The 19,271-nt window shown below is 53.8% G+C and overlaps 1 protein-coding gene across 1 annotated transcript in view; it reads right to left on the bottom strand.

The window, feature by feature from the left end:
* Window positions 1–19,271, bottom strand: part of SYNE1 (spectrin repeat containing nuclear envelope protein 1) — a 982,166-nt gene that overhangs the window by 340,078 nt on the left and 622,817 nt on the right. Inside the window, 1 exon segment of the mRNA XM_030198470.1 lies at window positions 3,370–3,513. Within this exon segment, the coding sequence (XP_030054330.1) occupies window positions 3,370–3,513 (144 nt within the window).

The raw sequence follows: 19,271 nt of genomic DNA, 5'->3' as shown, positions 1-19,271 counted from the left end.
CTTTCAGCCCCACTAATGCTACTTGTGGTACAAACCAGATATCGTTAAGCACCATAAGCCTAGTGTATGCACAGATTGTGAGCTCCCATGGGACAGATGGCTACAGCGAATGATACCCGACCTCGGTGACCTTTCAGCCCTTTTCAATACCCACAATGCTGTATATCTCAACAGATGTGTCTGATCATATCTAGTTCTGTGGGGTTGTAGTATTGTTCAATGTACCTGACCACCCTCCCTCACCCACCTGAGGGACTATGGTTGTGCTCTAGTTGTTGGCCAGCCGTGACCAGGCTAGACTTTAGCACAATGCTTTGCAACGCTGGTCATGGGGGGCACCCCGGCCAATTCAGTTTACAGAATATCCACCATACATATTGCTGAGAGAGATTTGCACGCAGTGGAGGTAGTAATATACAAATCTTTGTCAGCAATATTCATTGTGGATATCCTGTAAATCTGACTGCCTGAGGTGGCCACAGGACTGGAATTAGGAAGCACATGCCTTTGCTATCTGTTCTGGGTGTGACATGAAAGCAGACTTTTTTTTCTGTCTTTGGTTTAGTATTCTCCACAAATTTTTGAACAATTTTGTGATTACCACAGAGTTGGAATACATGAAGCTGGTTGCTGTGCTTCTCCTCACAAACAAACAGTGGATCAGAAAAGGGTCCTCTCACAGAAGGTGTTTCTTAAACAAGGTCTTTATTTCAAATTAATAAAAAATGACCGGACACGAGTCGTGTTTCGGCCTTAAAGGCCTGCGTCAGGGGTCTATCAATTTCCAATAAAGAAATAATCTTGCAGAATAAATAACACACAGTTAACTTTCCGCTAACTGAGAAATCTAATTTACTTGTCAGTGTCAAATGCTTTCTGGAAAATAGTTTTTCAGTCTACACCATTTGGTTTGCTGCTTTGCTGAGTATGGCTATGAATTCCCTTCTGCTTCAATGATGAAATATCCACCTGCATGACACAGCACTGAAATCCTAGATCTTCAGTCATTCAAGGGATTAAGGGGCCAGAACGTTCCTGCTCTCCATTTTCTGAGGTCATAAAACCAAAACACCTAAGAAACCGAGCGGCAGCCGTGACTCCCATCAATCACAAGTCACTCACTGAGAGAGCATATGTTAGGAGACCTACTGATGTAAGTGTATAATTATAGTACAGCAAGAGGCCTAAAATCTGGCCTTCCACCCTTCCGGTGGGCATCCAGTGAGGGCCTCTTGCTGTACTATATATTTTTTGCCTTACATTACATAAGCTAGTCACCAGAGAAAATACCCACTGATGACGCATATCCATATTTCAAACACAGCAAGCACCCTAAGCTTTAGTGGAGTGCTTTTGAGTGGAGGAGTAGCCTAGTGGTTAGTGCAGCGGACTTTGATCCTGGGGAACTGGGTTCGAATCCCACTGCAGCTCCTTGTGACTGTGGGCAAGTCACTTAACCCTCCATTACCCCAGGTACAAAATAAGTACCTGTATATATGTAAACTGCTTTGAATGTAGTTGCAAAATACCACAGAAAGGCAGTATATCAAGTCCCATTTCCCCTTTCCCTTTAGTTTCCACCACTAGCCAAAATTGTAGAGTGAAAACTACAGGCCAGCTCATCCTACCTCAGCGATGGGAAAAATAAATGGTGGAAGATTGCCATTAGATTAAATGTTTCTATTAGAAATATTTCTACAGATAAATGCCTTTTGAACAATCAGTGTAATGCTTATGTATTATTGCAGGTTAAATGCTGGGGTGTATACCAGAACACAGATTTGAATTACAGCATTGGTTTCTTACACTGAACTAGGTATTCTGGGGGTAATTCTATAAAATGCTACTTTGTTTTAGGCAGCAGGAATGCCAGTATTTGAGGCATTTGTGTACTTAAATGACAACTTATACAATACTAGCTAGTGGAAAAGTGTATGCCACAAATTGATGGTACAGACTTTGCTGACTTTTCTTTATAGAACATACTTAAGCACCATAACCAGTGTCTATAGTAGATGTCCTATTATAAACTTACCATCTTACCCCAGAATTTTATAAATGATGCCAAAAATTGTATATGCAAATTTGCCTACGTGCCTAATTTATGTATGCAATTTAATTGAGTAACGAGCCAACTAGCACCAATAATCTTGGGCACTAACAATTGTTGGAGCTAATTGGCAACAATTTGAATTTATGTGCATTTTGCTAGACACTGTTCTATAATGATGCATGTTTAAATTTGTCAGCATCCAGCTGAAAAGGGGGCATGGGTATGTCAGAGGCGTTCACTAAAGGTATGCATAGTAGTATAGAATAGAGGAGATCTGCACCCAGTTTAGGCATCGGGATTTACACCAGGTTTCAGATTGTGTAAAATCCTCTGGGCATAATCTCGGCGCCAGTGGCGTAGCTATGTGAGGCCACGGGGGCCTGGACCCCCCTGCCGACGACCCTCTCACTCCACCCCCACCCGCCGTCACCTATCTTTGCTGGCGGGGAACCCCAACACCCGCCAGCCGAGGTCCTCTTCTTCCGGTACCAGTGGGGGGGAGCTAAAATGTGCCCTCTCACCTCGGGCTCTGGACCCCCCCTCCCACCGAAGTCTGGCTACGCCCCTTCTCAGCGCTAAGCACTGTTCTATAAACTGTACCTAACTCTAGCACTGTTTATAGAATAGTGCTCGGCACTCATTTTGTTTTGGTGCCCAAATTTGGACACCATTTACTGAATTTAGTTCTTAGTGTGCCAGCCTCTGGACTGCTTGAGTTACGATGCATGAAAGACCTTGGAAGTGTGTTACATTTCACTGGAGCAAAAATACTTATCTCCATGTTCTGAAAAACTGTTACTTTGTAAATAGTGAATGCTTACATAGCAGTAACAAAACTATTTAATATTCGGTACTAAGCTGGATAACTAGTTCTATTTGACTGACTGTAAATTTGTCCTTTAGATTGTAAGCTCCTTTGAGCAGGGGCTGTCCTTCTATGCTAAATTGTATAGCGCTGCGTAACCCTAGTAGCGCTTTAGAAATGCCAAGTAGTAGTAGTAGTAGTAGTTCTGAGGTCTCCTCACATCCTAAGTGATCTACTGACCTCAGAACAGCATGCTCAGCCCCAGAGATTGCTGTATCTGAAGCATTATATTGCAAAATAGGTTGAGATCCTATTAGGGAGAAAGGTACTGGGTAAATCCATGTTAGTAGCAATGCAAACTTCCTTACTACTGATCAACTGCAAATTGCACCACCTGTGTGCTGGCTAACACATACTGTTTTGCTGGGTGTTATTGAAAATCCCAGACTTCTACTATAACAAATATCTAGCTCAGCATTTCAGCTGGGATGGAAATGTAATCCTATCCTACCTCATGGCGAGAAATCTGCACTTGCAGTTCTTGGATGTTGCTGGTGGAAATGGGTTTATCCTGGATCTCCTGATGTGCATCATCTATCAGTTGCTGCAAGTGTTTCATCTCTTGCTCATGCTGCTCGTACTGCACTACCGCCTCCTGCAGAGAAACAGAAGACAGGAAAGTCAATGCACACTCAAGCTCCATTCTGGGACAATGTAGAATTCTTTTCCCATTTTATTTCTATTAGAACTGTAAATCACAATGATCTGGTAAGCCTAGTGGCATCTAAAATTGTAATAAATGATAAACTTATAAGGCAGTGCAGGTTCACTGAAATAAATGTTCCTTATCCATGCCAGACCAGTGCAAAGGAGTGGGTTATGTCTTCTGCCAGAACATGTAGCCAGAGAAAAACAGCTCAGAGCCAACTCACTCCCCTTATAGGGGCTGGTGCTGCTTGCAACTCCTTCAATATTTCTCTGGCTCCAGCTGATGTGCAGACAATGTGGCACAGTACACCAAATACGAGTTGGCTGCCCTCAGGAAGGCTGATGACCCAGATTCCCAGTGGAGCGTGGACCAAGTCTGGGGGATGCTGCTGGAAACAGTCCTATGGAGTTGATTTCCCTCCCTACGTCAGAAAAGACTAAAGGGCTAGGATTGGATAAGACTGGTCCTTAGAGCCCAGGAGGGCTAAACCTGATGGTGCCAGATCCTTCCCCACCCCTCCCCCACCAATCCTTGTGGAGGTTTATGGCAGCACTGCCTCCTCTCCTCCTCTCTTGCTCTTGAAAGGGGCCATAGGTACACTCTCTGAATGTTGACCAATTACAGTGTTGGGAGGAAAAATAGGCTTCAGTGCAGCCTTTTCCCAGGATACCTCCTGGTGGAACTTGGTCAGGGAGTCTGAAATAATAACATCCCTCCTTCTCTCCACTTTTTTTTTTCAGTGTATTTATTTATTTATTTGGATTTTGCTCACACCTTTTCAGTAGTAGCTCAAGGTGAGTTACATTCAGATACATTGGATATTTCTCTGACCCAGGAGGGCTCACAATCTAAGTTTGTACCTGAGGCAATGGAGGGTTAAGTGACTTGCCCATGGGGCAAAGGCAGCAAAATGGCGTGGATCATTAGGGTCATGATCCTACCACTATTTTGTGTACATAGCACCTAGAGAGGTTGGAGGAGGAGCCAAACAGAAGAACTGAGAAGGTGTTCCACTGTCCTTGGTCTGAAGAAAAAGGAAGATGACATGCAGGTAAGTCATAGCAATTCAGAGTGTCTGCCAAGGCACTTGACCTGGGAGAAGGCAGGAAAGCAGGCATCTGCCAGGTGAGAGCATTTCACTCTCCCTCCACTTGCTTCCAGTATATTGGGAAAAATGGAAGTGAGACACTGCAGGTAAGTCATGGCACTTCATTATGTTGGTTGGTACTGTCCTGTTTCGGTTATTGGTGAGTCCTTAGGTTCCCTGAGGCCCGGTAAGACCTCCGAGGACCGCCGCGTACCCCGAATCTTCACCCGCGGCGACCGCCGTTCACCGAGGGTTGAGCCTCCAGCTGCAGGCGGCCAGCAGGACTGCTGGAACCGCGGGGTGACGGTCGGCCTGGCTGGTAGTCAGCAACTCAGTCTCTAAAGGGCCGCTAGCAAGGACGGCTAGCGCAGAAAAGGAACACAGCCTCTGAAGGTGGCTAGCAAGGATGGCTAGCTGAAGAGGACACAGTCTCTGAAGGTGGCTAGCAAGGACTGGCTAGCTGAAGAGGGACACAGTCTCTGGAGGTGGCTAGCAAGGACGGCTAGCTGAAGAGGACACAGTCTCTGGAGGTGGCTAGCAAGGACGCTAGCTGAAGAGGACATCAGTCTCTGGAGGTGGCTAGCAAGGACGGCTAGCTGAAGAGGACTCAGTCTCTGGAGGTGGCTAGCAAGGACGGCTAGCTGAAGAGGACACAGTCTCTGGAGGTGGCTAGCAAGGACGGCTAGCTGAAGAGGACACAGTCTCTGGAGGTGGCTAGCAAGGAAGGCTAGCTGAAGAGGACACAGTCTCTGAAGGTGGCTAGCAAGGACGGCTAGCTGAAGAGGACACAGTCTCTGGAGGTGGCTAGCAAGGACGGCTAGCTGAAGAGGACACAGTCTCTGGAGGCAACACTTCCGATCCACTGTGTGGGCTTCTGACGAACGAAACGGAAGCACTGGACTCTTCCCGTTCCGTTGTTTAAATCCCCCGCCCGTCCATCCCCTTCCAATCAGCTGGAGCCAATCCCCCCGGCCTAGGCAGGCAAGGGATGCTTGGATTGGCCAGCCTGCTAGGCAGGCGGGGTCTCCTCGTCAATGCGCCAATCCGGCGCGAGTAGGCGGGGCTGGCTCGCTGGTCTGCTCCAGCGCAGGGAGACGACGACGCCGGCGCCGCCATCTTGGCCGGCGTATCCCCTTCTCCGAGGCTGGCGCTCGCTCCAGCGGATCGCTGGCCTCGGAGCGGCCCGTGGCAGCGCCGGCCCCGTCGGCGGCTCGTCTTCGCCGCCCTGGATCCCGCGGCCTCCGTCGATCTTCGCCCCCCGCTGCGGGAGCCCAGGTAAGGGCCCGGGACGGGACAGTATCCTCCCCGGATGCCCCCTTTTCCCTGGGCCCGGGTTTGGAAGGATACCGGGCGTGGAAGGCTTTGACCAACTCTGGAGCATGTACATTCGCTGCGGGCTCCCAGGAGTTGTCTTCGGGGCCAAAATTCTTCCAGGACAATAAGTAATATAGCTTTCCTCGCTGTCTTTTTGCATCCAGGACCTCGTCCACTTCAAACTCTGGATCGGGATCTGCTTCTAGATCTTTGGTTTCTTGCCGTTGAGGATGCCATCGAGACCCTCGAAAACTCTTCAATAAGGAAATATGGAAAGCGTTATGCACCCGCAGGGTACTAGGTAGCCGCAACCGATATGTCACAGCTCCAAGTCGGGATTGGATTGCAAAGGGTCCAATGTATCGAGGTCCCAATCTACGGGAGGGCACCCGAAGCTGGAGGTATTTCGTGCTTAACCATACCTTCTGCCCTGGTTGCAAGACGGGAGCGGTTTTCCGATGCCGATCTGCGAAGACCTTGTATTTGGTGGCTGCCTTCTGCAGTTGTTCTCGGGCCATTTCCCAGACTCTTTGCAGATCTGCCAGAGTTACATTAACCATGGGGGTCGGAGATCCAGACGGGAAAGGTGCTGGAAGTCGAGGATGTCGTCCATACACCAAGAAGAATGGAGAGTCTCCCGAGGCCGAGTGGACACTGTGATTATATGCAAACTCGGCCCAAGGAAGTAGGGAGACCCAGTTATCTTGGCGTTTGTTGACAAATGCTCGTAGGAACCCTTTTAACGTTTGGTTCGTCCTCTCGACCATGCCATTGGTTTGGGGATGGTATGCTGATGAGAAATGGGTCTTCACCCCCAATGCTGTACACAAGGCCCTCCAGAAACGCGAGGTGAATTGAGGGCCTCGGTCACTAATAATCCGAAGAGGCAGCCCATGAAGTCGAAAAATGTGTTGAATGAAGAGTTGGGCTAATACGACCGCCGAAGGAAGTCCCGGCAAGGGAACGAAATGGGCCATTCGGGAAAAACGGTCAATTACCATCCAAATCACCGTATGTCCCCGGGAACTGGGGAGGTCGGTGATAAAATCCATGGAAAGCTCCGTCCAGGGACCTGTCGGTACGGACAGTGGTTGTAGCTTCCCCATGGGGGTCCCGATCACCGGTTTGGTCCCGGCGCACACAGGACAGGTGGTGACAAATTGAAGAATGTCCCGCCTCATCTGAGGCCATTGATACTGTCTGTTAATGAGACGCAGAGTCTTTTGATACCCAAAATGTCCCGCCCATCTGGACGAATGCCCCCATTGCATTACCTTCGCTCGTTCAGCGGCCGGCACTAGTTCTTTCGTAGGAGCAACCTCCCCCACGGCCGCGCTGAGGCATGCCGGATCCAACATGGAATGGGTCTCCTTAGTCTCCTCTGGAACCTCAAATGCTCTGGAGAGGGAGTCCGCAGGGGTATTTTGAGCAGCCGCCCGAAAAACCAACTGAAAATGAAATCTGGCGAAAAACAATGACCACCGGGCTTGTCGGGGATTGAGCCGTTGAGCCTCTTGTAAATACAGTAGATTCTTGTGGTCAGTGATCACCGTGAATCGATGTTCCGCTCCCTCCAGCAGATGTCTCCATTCCTGCAGTGCTAATTTCAATGCTAAGAGCTCTCTGTCCCCTACTGTATAACTACATTCCGCCGGGGAGAATCTACGAGAGAAGAAAGAGCAAGGCTGGCGCCGGCCCTTGGAATTCACTTGCGAGAGGACCGCCCCGGCTCCCAACGCGGACGCGTCCACTTCCACAATAAAGGGTTTTTCTGGATCCGGGGCTACCAAAATGGACGCTGAGTTGAATGCCTCCTTTAACTGGCGAAAGGCCACCTGCGCCTCGGGCGGCCAGTCCCGGACCTTCACGTTTTTTCTAGTGAGCGCTGTCAACAGCGCCGTCAGTTGTGAATACTGGGGAATAAACTGGCGATAGTAGTTCGCGAATCCCAAAAAACGTTGCAATGCTTTCAATCCCAGCGGTTGTGGCCATTCTCGAATCGCCCGGAGTTTGTCCGGCTCCATCTGTAGCCCTCCGGGTAACAGAATGTGTCCCAAAAATGGTAACGACCTCTGATGAAAAGCGCACTTGCTGAGCTTAGCAAACAGGCGGTATTGTCGTAACCGCTGCAGTACTGCGCGAACATGACCCACATGTTCCGCGGGGTTTTGGGAAAACACCAAGATGTCGTCCAGATAAACAATCACCGTGGAGTTCAGCAAATCCTCGAGCACAAAATTAATAAGTCGCTGAAACACCGCAGGGGCATTACATAGGCCAAATGGCATCACCCGATACTCGAAATGTCCCTCGTGGGTGTTAAAAGCCGTCTTCCATTCATCCCCTCGCCGGATTCGCACTAAGTTGTAGGCCCCCCGTAAGTCCAACTTGGTAAACAGCTGGGCTCCTTGCAGCCTGTCAAAGAGTTCGGGAATGAGCGGTAGAGGAAAGCGATCCTTTACCGTGATGGCATTTAACCCCCGATAATCAATACAGGGCCTCAAGGAGCCATCCTTCTTAGTAACAAAAAAGAATCCGGCCCCAGCCGGGGACGTAGAGGGCCGGATGAAGCCTCTTCGCAGATTCTCCCGGATGTACTCCTGCATTGCCTTGGACTCCCCTCGGGACAGGGTATACAGTCGGCCCCGCGGTGGCATGGTATCTGCCATTAAGTTAATGGCACAGTCGAACGACCGATGAGGCGGCAGAACTTCCGCCTGCATTGGACAAAACACATCTGCAAAGTCCCTATAGTCCATGGGCAGGGAGCCCAGCTCTATCCGTGCCCTCCCGGGCATACTATTAAAAGCAGGGCAGCTGCCGGTCCGGCCCTTACAACAGTTCTCCCGACAGGAACTACCCCAAGCTTGGATACTTCCCTCGGTCCAGTCAATAACAGGGCTATGACTCCGTAGCCAGGGCAATCCTAGAACCACTGGATGAATGGTCCGGGATAGTACCAGGAATTGGACTTCTTCCCGGTGATCCTCCCCCACCTGCAATTCCTAAAAGGAGGTGATCTCCTTGACCGGCTGCGGTAATGTAGTTCCCTGGATGGAGGTTATTTGCAGCGCCGGCCGCCACGAGAGCGTGGGCCAGCCCATCTGTTGTAGCAGTTCGTGCCCGATGAAGTTGCCCCCCGACCCAGAGTCCACTAGGGCCCGGGTCTGGATCGCGGTCTCGTGCCACCGTAGTATAACTGGCAGTGTGATCAGGGAATCCGGTAGGGGAGCGGAATGCCCCAAGACCCCTCCCCTCAAGGTGCCTTGGGGGAGACGTTTCCCGCCTGGGAGGGACAGGCTCGAATAAAATGTCCGGCCTCACCACAGTAGAGGCACAGTCTGTCCCACAAGCGTTTTTTCCTGTCGGAAGGGGCCAGCCGTTGACGGCCCATCACCATCGGCTCCTCCCCATTCTCCTTGGAGTCCCGGTTCCCACGGCGAGGAGACGGCCCCTTAGTAGTCCGGGACGTTCCCCGTACCCACTTCTGCCGTTCCGCCCGGGCTCTCGCTCGCTCCTGGAACCGGGTATCTACTCGGATACAGAGCGAAATCAGGGCATCCAATTGGCCTGGGACCTCTCGCCCTGCCAATTCGTCCTTGATTCGTTCTTGTAACCCTTCCGTAAAGATGGCCATCAAGGACTCCGGGTTCCAACGGAGCTCCGTGGCTAAAGTCCGGAAACGAATGGCATAATCGGCCACCGTTCCCTCACCCTGATGAATTCACAGCAGTTCCGACGCCACGGAAGATGGTCTCCCAGGAAGGTCGAACACCATACGGAACCGGCGCTGAAATTCCTTATAGTCATCCAAAATGGGGTCCTGTTGCTCGTTAAGTGGGGCCACCCAGGCCAGGGCCTTCCCTTCGCATAGGCCCATGATATATCCCACTTTACTTTGGTCCGAAGCAAATGTCTCCGGTTGCATCCGGAAGGCCAAGTTGCACTGATTGAAGAACCCCCGGCAACCTCCGGGGGCCCCATTATATCGTGCCGGCTCAGGGAACCGAGGTCCCATGCGGAACCCTCCCGAACGGGGAGCCGCTGCGGCCCCCTGGACCGCAGCGGCCTGGTTCTGTACCTGAAGCGTTGAAAGTTGAGAGCATACGTTCTGGAGCGCCCCCGACAGGGCGTTCAGCTGCTCCTGCTGCTGCTGAAGTACCTTGGCCAGGTCCCCTAGATCGGGCTGCGTAGGCGAGCTCATGGCTTCCGTTTCCTGTCCTGTTTCGGTTATTGGTGAGCCCTTAGGTTCCCTGAGGCCCGGTAAGACCTCCGAGGACTGCCGCGCACCCCGAATCTTCACCCGCGGCGACTGCCGTTCACCGAGGGTTGAGCCCCCAGCTGCAGGCGGCCAGCAGGACTGCTGGAACCGCGGGGTGACGGTCGGCCTGGCTGGTAGTCAGCAACTCAGTCTCTAAAGGGCCGCTAGCAAGGACGGCTAGCGCAGAAAAGGAACACAGCCTCTGAAGGTGGCTAGCAAGGAAGGCTAGCTGAAGAGGACACAGTCTCTGAAGGTGGCTAGCAAGGACGGCTAGCTGAAGAGGACACAGTCTCTGGAGGTGGCTAGCAAGGACGGCTAGCTGAAGAGGACACAGTCTCTGGAGGTGGCTAGCAAGGACGGCTAGCTGAAGAGGACACAGTCTCTGGAGGCAACACTTCCGATCCACTGTGTGGGCTTCTGACGAACGAAACGGAAGCACTGGACTCTTCCCGTTCCGTTGTTTAAATCCCCCGCCCGTCCATCCCCTTCCAATCAGCTGGAGCCAATCCCCCCGGCCTAGGCAGGCAAGGGATGCTTGGATTGGCCAGCCTGCTAGGCAGGCGGGGTCTCCTCGTCAATGCGCCAATCCGGCGCGAGTAGGCGGGGCTGGCTCGCTGGTCCGCTCCAGCGCAGGGAGACGACGACGCCGGCGCCGCCATCTTGGCCGGCGTATCCCCTTCTCCGAGGCCGGCGCTCGCTCCAGCGGATCGCCGGCCTCGGAGCGGCCCGCGGCAGCGCCGGCCCCGTCGGCGGCTCGTCTTCGTCGCCCTGGATCCCGCGGCCTCCGTCGATCTTCGCCCCCCGCTGCGGGAGCCCAGGTAAGGGCCCGGGACGGGACAGGTACATTTGGCCTAGCTTGGGAGCAAGGAGGCAAACAGAAATCGGTTTGGTGAACGTAATAGTAACATAGTAGATGATGGCAGAAAAAGACCTGCACGGTCCATCCAGTCTGCTGAGGAGGAAGGAGGTGTTTTAGAGAGCTCTGCTGACTTCCAGTGGAAAGGGAGTGAGACCTAGCTCCCTCCCCAAAGATGAGGAGGGTCCCTGGGGAGAAGGCCTCAGGAAAGTCCCAGGCTATGGGGCCTCCTGGGGCCCGGGACCAGAAGGCCGAAAGGAGTGGCTCTCTCCCTGGTTTGACTACCGGGAGAAGGGAAAGGAGTCCAGTGGACCGAAGGGAGAAGCAGCCCAGTGGAGGCCACCAGAGCATTTCCCCCTCCATGGCCCAGCTTGCGGAAGGTAAGCGAGAAGACAGTGGAGGGGGGAGGAAGATAGTACAGGCCCCAGAAGGGCGCTTCCAAGGAAGGGAGAAGGAAGAGGCGATGGAAGTTTGCCAGAAGCCTTTGCTGGAGGCAGCTGAGAGTGAGAGTGAGGAGAGTGGATCGTCAGATGAGGAGTTCCTTGAAGTGAGCTATGACCCTGATGATCCAGCAAGTAGTGTGGTAAATATTGTAAGACGAATTAAGCTGGTGGAAAAAGAAGTAGTGGAGCTAGGAAAACGTCTGAAAATGGCAAGAACTATGTGTAAATTTGCCCCAGCGGAGCACAGACAAATGTATGTTAAAGAGGAAGCCCGGATATCAAAGTTGTTGGGGAAAAAAGAACACTTGTTGAACTGTTTAAAAAAGGGCTCTGTGAATCCTTTGAGGGAGCTCTATGTTAACCGAGAAAGGATGGCTTCAATACCACAGTCTGGGGGTTCAGGAACACTACAGTTGCAGCAAGCTTCAGTGTCTTCAGCAGCATTAGACTCAAAAGAGTTGTCTGGGTTCAGAGGTGACCCCACTTTAAAATACATGAGACAGTTGGCAACACAGTCTAGAGCACTTACCCAGCAGCCAGAGGATAAGGAGGCAGCGGCAGGACATGGCTCTGAGGTGGGGGCTGGAGTAGAGATCCTACCTGTGGAGGGGAGGACAGAACTCAGTAACTTTTCAAAACTCCAGATAATGGAGGCAGCAGAGGGAGACGCAGGTAGCAGCCTGTTTTCTATAGAGGTGGTGGTCGAAGTCTCAGAGGGCTTACCTGCAGTTGTGCAAACAGCAGAGACAGTTGCCGTGAAGGAGGCCCTGTTGGAAAAGGGTCAGCAGAGGCAGACTCCGGTATTTTTGGCCAGGTCTGCAATGACTGAAGTGGAAACCGAAGCAGCATGGCATCTGGAGAAGCCCCGCCCACGAAGTCCGGGAGCAGGGGATGTCTTCCCTGAGCATGGAGTAGCTGGCGGTTTACAGGAGAGGGGTCGGAGAGAGAGGAATAGGAGCGGGCAGCAGCTGGGAGCTCATTTGACCAGCTGTCCATTACAAGAGGTGAAATCGGGGGGTGCTAACAGCCAGCCTGTGGCGGAATCAGGAACAGACAAGCCATGCCCCCGGGAAGCGCCAGCCATTGGGAGAACGCAGGAGGGACTGCACCAGAAGCAAGGGGGAAGTAACCCGATTGTTGAGAGACTTTCGTTGACTACAGAAGTGGACATGGCAAGTCTAACAGATGTGCAGCGGGTGGTGGAGCAGACCTGCCAGCAGGACGGCTGGGAGCGAGGAGCCAAGGGGAGCGGCGGAGTTCCGGAGGCTTCGCCCCTGGTGCCGGAGGTTGGAGGGAGTTCGGGGGCAGAGCGAGCAGGGAGTCTGGTATCGCCAGCTGCAGACCTGACTGGGCAGGTGCCAGAGTATCGCCAGGAGACAGAGGAGAGGAGGCGATTAGCCCAGAGGCTGGAGCCTGCAGTGGCAGGGACGAGCAGGGACGTTCCAGGAAGTGGTGATGGGCAGGACAATCAGTTGGAGGCAGCCCAAGCCGCAGAACTGACTATGGACGTTGCTGGATGTTTGTCTGAGAGGGAAGGGGACGGGGGACAACGGGAGGGGGAGGGGGCGGTGGATATTGAGGAAGGGAGAGGGATGAGGGGAGGGGCAGAGGGACAGAAGGGGGGGGAGGCAGAGGGAAGGGCTGGAACAAGTGTGGAGGGGGGGCGGTGGGGGCTGGGGTCCAAGTCCTTTGCAGCAGTAGTCCAGGGAGGGGGAAGGAGGGAGGAGGGGAGATCGGGTGGTTTTGAGGGCCCAGGGAGGGGTTGGGGGGGAGCGGGGACAGGGGGTGGACAGCTGCCTAAGCGGCGAAATGTGGTACAGCTCAAATGGATAGGGGAGGGGGCAATGCCCTCCAGGGATCGGGTCTTGAGGCTGGTGATGGGGATGGGGTTTATACCCGAGGACTTTTACGCGTGTATACACCCTATCAACATCCCAGAATATGACTTGAGCTTCATGACCCAGAGGGGGATGGAAATATTCTGGGAAAGGTACGAGGGGGTGAGGGGAAAGGGGGAGTGGCGGGACCTCAGGGCCATTCCAGTCAGCAAGCCGGACCTGGTGCAGATCACCCTGCTCGTGAGAAATGAGTCTATCTCAGGGGCAGATTTAGCCTACTGGCTACAGAGGTACGCGGAGCTGAGATCCCCACTTACAAAGTTACCGGATCCAAGCAGGGTTTGGGCAGGAGGTTGGGGAGCCCTGGTCAAATTGAGACAGGAGAGCCATGTGGTCCAGCACATTCCTTCGGCTGCCTTTATCGGTCGTGACAGGATACTGTGCTTTTACAAGGGGCAGCCGCGGCAGTGCTTCAGATGTGGTTCATTTAGGCACTTCAGCATGTCATGCCCAGTGGTAAAGTGTGGAAGATGCGGGGATCAGCATGCCACAGAGGACTGCACCGCGATCAGGTGCAACCTCTGCGGCGGGTTAGGCCATGCATATCGGAACTGCCCTAGGGCGGCCCATAACGAGTGGGATATGTGGGGGAAGGGACGGGGAGGGGGGGTAATGGAGGAGGGGATAGGGCAGGGGGTGATAGGCAGGGAGGGGCAAGGGGGGGAGAAGGAGGGGATGCAGGAGGGGGGGCGGCAGGGGGCTGGGTCAGGGGTGGAGCAGGGGGGAGAGGGGGAGTGGGTACAAGTGCCACAGAGGAAAGGGAAGTTTCGGAGGGGGGGGAAAGTAGGGGTGGGCAGGGAGGGGTCGCTGCAGGGGAAGAGGGGGAGGAACAGATTTCAGGTGTTGGAGGAGGAGGAGGAGGATAGGGAGGTTGGGAGGGAGGAGGAAGAACAGGGGGAAGGAGAAGAGGTGGAGTTAATGGAGGAAGAGGGGGCGGCAAGGGGGGATTGGAGAGGGCAAACGGAAATATGAGGAAGCACTGGAGGAGGGTACTGGTGGTAGGAAGAAGGGCGGGAAGGCTCTGGGGGGAGGGGGAGGGGTGAGGGAGGAGGAAGAGGGAAGGGAGGGAGGGAGGGGAAAGGGGAGTAAGAGGAAAGCTGAGGGGGCCGGGCAGGTGGTGAAGGCCCAAGTGCAGGCTTGGGGGGACAGAGTGGAGCTAGAGGAGGATCTGGAGGACTTGGAGGACTTGGGGGAGGTGGAGGACTCGGAGGAGGAGGTAGGGGGCGGGGGTGAAGAGGGGAGAGGGAGGGATCAGGGGGTGGGTCCGGATAGAGCAAAGAAGAAAGGAAGGAAGAAAGGGGGGGGTAAGGTGCAGACAGGACGGCTGCGGGGGGGGGGAGGGGGATCTGGCAGGGGATGATGTAGACCGCATAGCAGAAGACCTGCTTCAGAGTAAGAAGGGGGTATCCCAGGAGATAAGGAAAGAAGTTGGGAGTGAGCAGACCCGTGACTCGCAATGAGGATGGCAGGCTTAGTGTTGACATTTGCCACGCTGAATGTGGCCAGCATCGCCTCTCCGAAGAAGCAGGGTTTAGCGTATGACTGGTTCGCGAGGGTCCAAGCAGATTGCTTCCTGCTCCAGGAGACTCGGCTGCGGTCCATTGAGGTGATCAGGCGGGCAAGGCGGGCCTGGAAGTGGGGTCCCTCGGTGTGGGGGTTGGCGGGGGAGAGGTATGGTGGGGTGGGGATCTTATTTAAGTCCCACCGGGTGAATATTCAGCGAGTGGTGGAGCTGGGGGTGGGGAGATGTCTTGTTGTGGATGCGATTTGGGAGGATAGAGCACTGAGGGTGGTGAATGTGTACGGGCCCCAAAGCAAGAAGGAAAGGGTGCTCCTCTTTGGGAAGATCAAGCCCTACCTATACACTTCGCGCCAAGTAGTCTGGGGGGGAGATTTTAACACCATATTGCGGAAAAAGGATAGTGGGGGACGATCGGTACAGGTGGGCTATGACGGGGTGAGGCTGGCAGGGATCATGCGGGAGGCGGAGCTGGTAGACGCGCATGTGGCCTTCTGTGAGGAACAGGAGGGGTTCACGTTCTTTCGAGGGCAGTGTAAAAGTAGAATCGATAGATTCCTGGTAAAGAAGGGGGTTTGTCTGGGGGGTCCACGAACCGTGGACGTGGACTTTTCAGACCACCACATGGTCCTCCTTCAGGTGGGGGGGGCGGCAGCGCAGAGGCCAGGGAGGGGGTTATGGCGACTAAATTTAAAGTGGTTAGGTAGCGAGCAGGTGCGGGAGGAGTACCGCCGGTTTTTGGAAGATCAGGTGTCAGTGCAGGGGGCATTTCAGTCATTGGGGGAGTGGTGGGATACAGTGAAAAGACGAACGCGGGGATTCTTTCTCAGACAGGCGAGAAGGGAGGGGAGGGAAAGGACAAAGTTGGGCATGGCAATAAAGAAAAAGAGGGACACATTGATTTCACAAGGGGGGAGGGAGGAAGAAATACATGATCTCCAAGCACTCCTGGAGCAGGTACAGTACAACCGCTACACCTCCTTGGTGTATGAGCGGGACTTCGGGAAAATGTGTAGCCCGGACCCCTTCGCATGCTGCCGGGAGCGGAGGGCGCGCAGGGTGATGGAGGGGGTGCGGGATGCACAGGGGGTCCTGCAGGACACCAAGGAGGGGATTCTGGGGGCAGTGAGGGACCACTTTGCGGCGTTCCTTTCAGCCCAGCAGATTGATATGGAGCAGATGGAGTGTTATGTGGAAGGAACCCCGGGGATAGGTCACGGGGGACCCCAGCTTCAGGCCCTCTTGAACCCGTGGACAGAACAGGAGGTGGAGGAAGCCATCGGGGCGCTCCACAGGAAGACCTCGCCGGGGCCGGATGGGCTAACAACTGAGTTCTACCAGGCCTTTAAGGAGCAGCTGGTGCCGATCCTGGTGAGGTTATGGGGGGCAGCCCAGTTGGAGGGTTCCTTGCCTAGTTCCTTGACAGAGGCGGCTCTTATCCTACTAAGTAAGGGGAAGGACCCGGCGATGCTGGCCAACTGGCGGCCTATAGCACTGCTTAATACGGATCGAAAAATCTTTGCGCGAATGCTATTCCAGAGAATGAGGCAGGTGTCTGGGGATTTGCTAGCAGCCTCGCAAGCATGTGGGGTTAAAGGGAGAGGGGTCTTGGAAGCTGCAGCGTGGGTGCGGGAGGGGGTAGAACGCAGTAGAGTGGGAGGGCATGGTAGGCTGTTGGTAACACTCGACCAGGAAAAAGCGTTTGATAGAGTGCAGTGGGGTGTCCTATGGAGCATTCTGGAGCGCTATGGGTTTCCGAAGGGTTGGATAGAGCAATTACAGCTACTCTATCGGCATGCGGGGTGTTTTCCCCTGGTTAACGGGTGGAGAGGGCAGGGGTTTGAGATAGGGGCAGGGGTCCGACAGGGGTGCCCACTCAGCCCGCTGTTGTATGCATACGCCATCGACCCTTTTATAAGACGGCTGGAGAAGGGGGGGGCGGAGGGGCTGGAAGGGGTGGAGGTGGGGGACAATAACCAGTTAAGGGTCGTGGCGTATGCAGATGACGTTACAGTGTGGGTAGCGGACCAGAGGGAGGGAGGTAGATTGCAGAACCTGATCCAGGAATACTCGCAGGCAACAGCGTCGCAGGTCAATTTTCAAAAGTCCAATAGCCTGTGGGTTGGGGATCAGGGGCTGCAATTTGAGTTGGGAGGTAGGTTTCCTACAGCTGTGGAACGTATACGGGTCTTGGGAATATACTTCGAGAAGGGGGATTATAGGCTCTACAACTGGGATAGGTGTCTCCAAGAAGTGAAGGGGAGGGTGGATAGATGGAAGGGGTGGAAAATGACCATGGGGGAGCGGGTACAGCTCATCAAGGCACACTTAGTTCCTTTGTTTCTGTTCGTCAGTTACATCTGCCTGCTGCCGGAGAGCCGGTACACGGCCTTGTATGGGGTGTTCTTCCGGCTGCTCTGGGGCAACAGGACGAATCCGGTAAAACGGAATGTTACCTATCTGCCTAGGAGGGAGGGGGGGTGGGCATGATAAACCCAGTCCTGTTTTTCAGCGCTTTGTTCCTGCAGTTCAATCTGGGGAGGGCGGTAGGGCGGGAGCCACCGGGGTGGGCTAGGAGTGTCCTGCAGTGGTGGCCGAGATATTGGGACCTATGGCGGGAGGGGGGAGGGTAGTGGCACTGCGAAGGGGGGCTCCGGGGGGGGGTGAGTTATTGCAAGACCCTAGTGAAATTGGTGAGGGTGTGGGGGCTGACGGTGGGGGAGGTGAAGGCAGGACAACGGGGGGTCTGGATGGACAGAGTACGGGCGCAGGTGTTCTCAGCTCCTCTGGCGCTGAGGGACGCGCCGGCCCCACGGATGCAGCAGGGGTTACGGTTGATTGCTTCGAACCGCATCCCGGTGAAGTATAAAGACCTGGCGTGGCTGTCCTTTCACGGTAGACTGTACGTCCGAGGAAATTTGAAATATCGCAATGTGCGGGATAGAGGGTGCCCACGGGAGGAATGTGCTGGAACTGAAGAGACGATGGAGCATTTCCTGGTGAGGTGCCCATTTACAGTCCAGGTCTCTGACCGGGTTTCCTCGTTGCTGCAGATCCCCAGTTTCCGCAACTACAGCTATGCGGACTGGGTGTATGGCCCAGAGGGTGGAGAGGGACGCGGGGATCCGGTAACACGCTTTCTGATTTCGGTGATATTGCGGTACTGCCTCTGGATGGCGCGCTGCAGGGTGTCCCTGTACCAGGAGGTCCGGCCGGCGGAGGTAGTCAGCTGGGATGTGGTAAGGGCGGTGCAGGAAGCGGCGAAGTGGGAAAGGGTGGAAAAAGGGGTGGGGGTGGCTTCGAGGTGGTGGAGACACGTGAGGCTTAAGCCGCCATGAGGGGACATGCTTCCCAGGGGATTGTGTGCCAGTTGTCTGAAGGGGTTGTGGGGGGTCGGGGGGGGGGGGGGGTTGATCCATTGTATTATTGAGGAGGGGGTGTACATAGATAGGCAGACCATGTCTAGCTAGGAGCCTGGGGTTTGATTTGCATGTCCGGTTTTTTTCTTTGGTCTTTCTAATAAACAGTTTCCACTGTACTATTGAGGAGGGGGAGGGGGTGTACATAGATAGGAGGACCGTGTATAGCTAGGGGCTTGTTTTTGATTTGTATGTTATTTGTTTTTAGTTTTTTCCAATAAAAAGAGTTTTCCAGTCTGCCCAACAAGACAAACTCATATGTGCTAGTTTTTGTGTATATCTTACCTTGATTTGTAACTGTCATTTTCAGGGCAGACCGTACAAGTCTGCCCAGCACCAGCCCCGCCTCCCACCACCGGCTCTGGCACAGACCGTATAAGTCTGCCCAGCACTATCCCCGCCTCCCTCCACCAGCTCTGGCACAGACCGTATAAGTCTGGCCAGCACTATCCCCACCTCCCAACCATCAGCCCCGCCTCCCACCACCAGCTTTGCCACCCAATCTCGGCTAAGCTCCTGAGGATCCATTTCTTCTGAACAAGATTCCTTTATGTTTATCCCACGCATGTTTGAATTCCGTTACCGTTTTCCTCTCCACCACCTCCCGCGGGAGGGCATTCCAAGCATCCACCACTCTCTCTGTGAAAAAATACTTCCTGACATTTTTAATCATGGAGGTTAAGCACCCAACCAAAACTGAAGGGGATCCCCAGATTAAGCAATGACCTGTGGAGTATGCATGAAATAAGACATGGTCAGAGCTCATTTACTGGTGGAATCAGCAGCCTTTTTATTGCTACTCTACATCAAAAATACATAAGTGAAGCATGCAGGGCCTTTATTTCCCTCTTTTATAATAGCAAATGTGAAATTTAGTCTTGCCTGTTAATTTCCTTTCTATGAATCC

Source organism: Microcaecilia unicolor, chromosome 3, assembly GCF_901765095.1.
Source record: "Microcaecilia unicolor chromosome 3, aMicUni1.1, whole genome shotgun sequence".
NCBI lineage: Eukaryota > Metazoa > Chordata > Amphibia > Gymnophiona > Siphonopidae > Microcaecilia > Microcaecilia unicolor.
The sequence above is the reverse complement of the archived record's forward strand: the minus strand, read 5'-3'. Positions and strand labels throughout refer to the sequence as shown.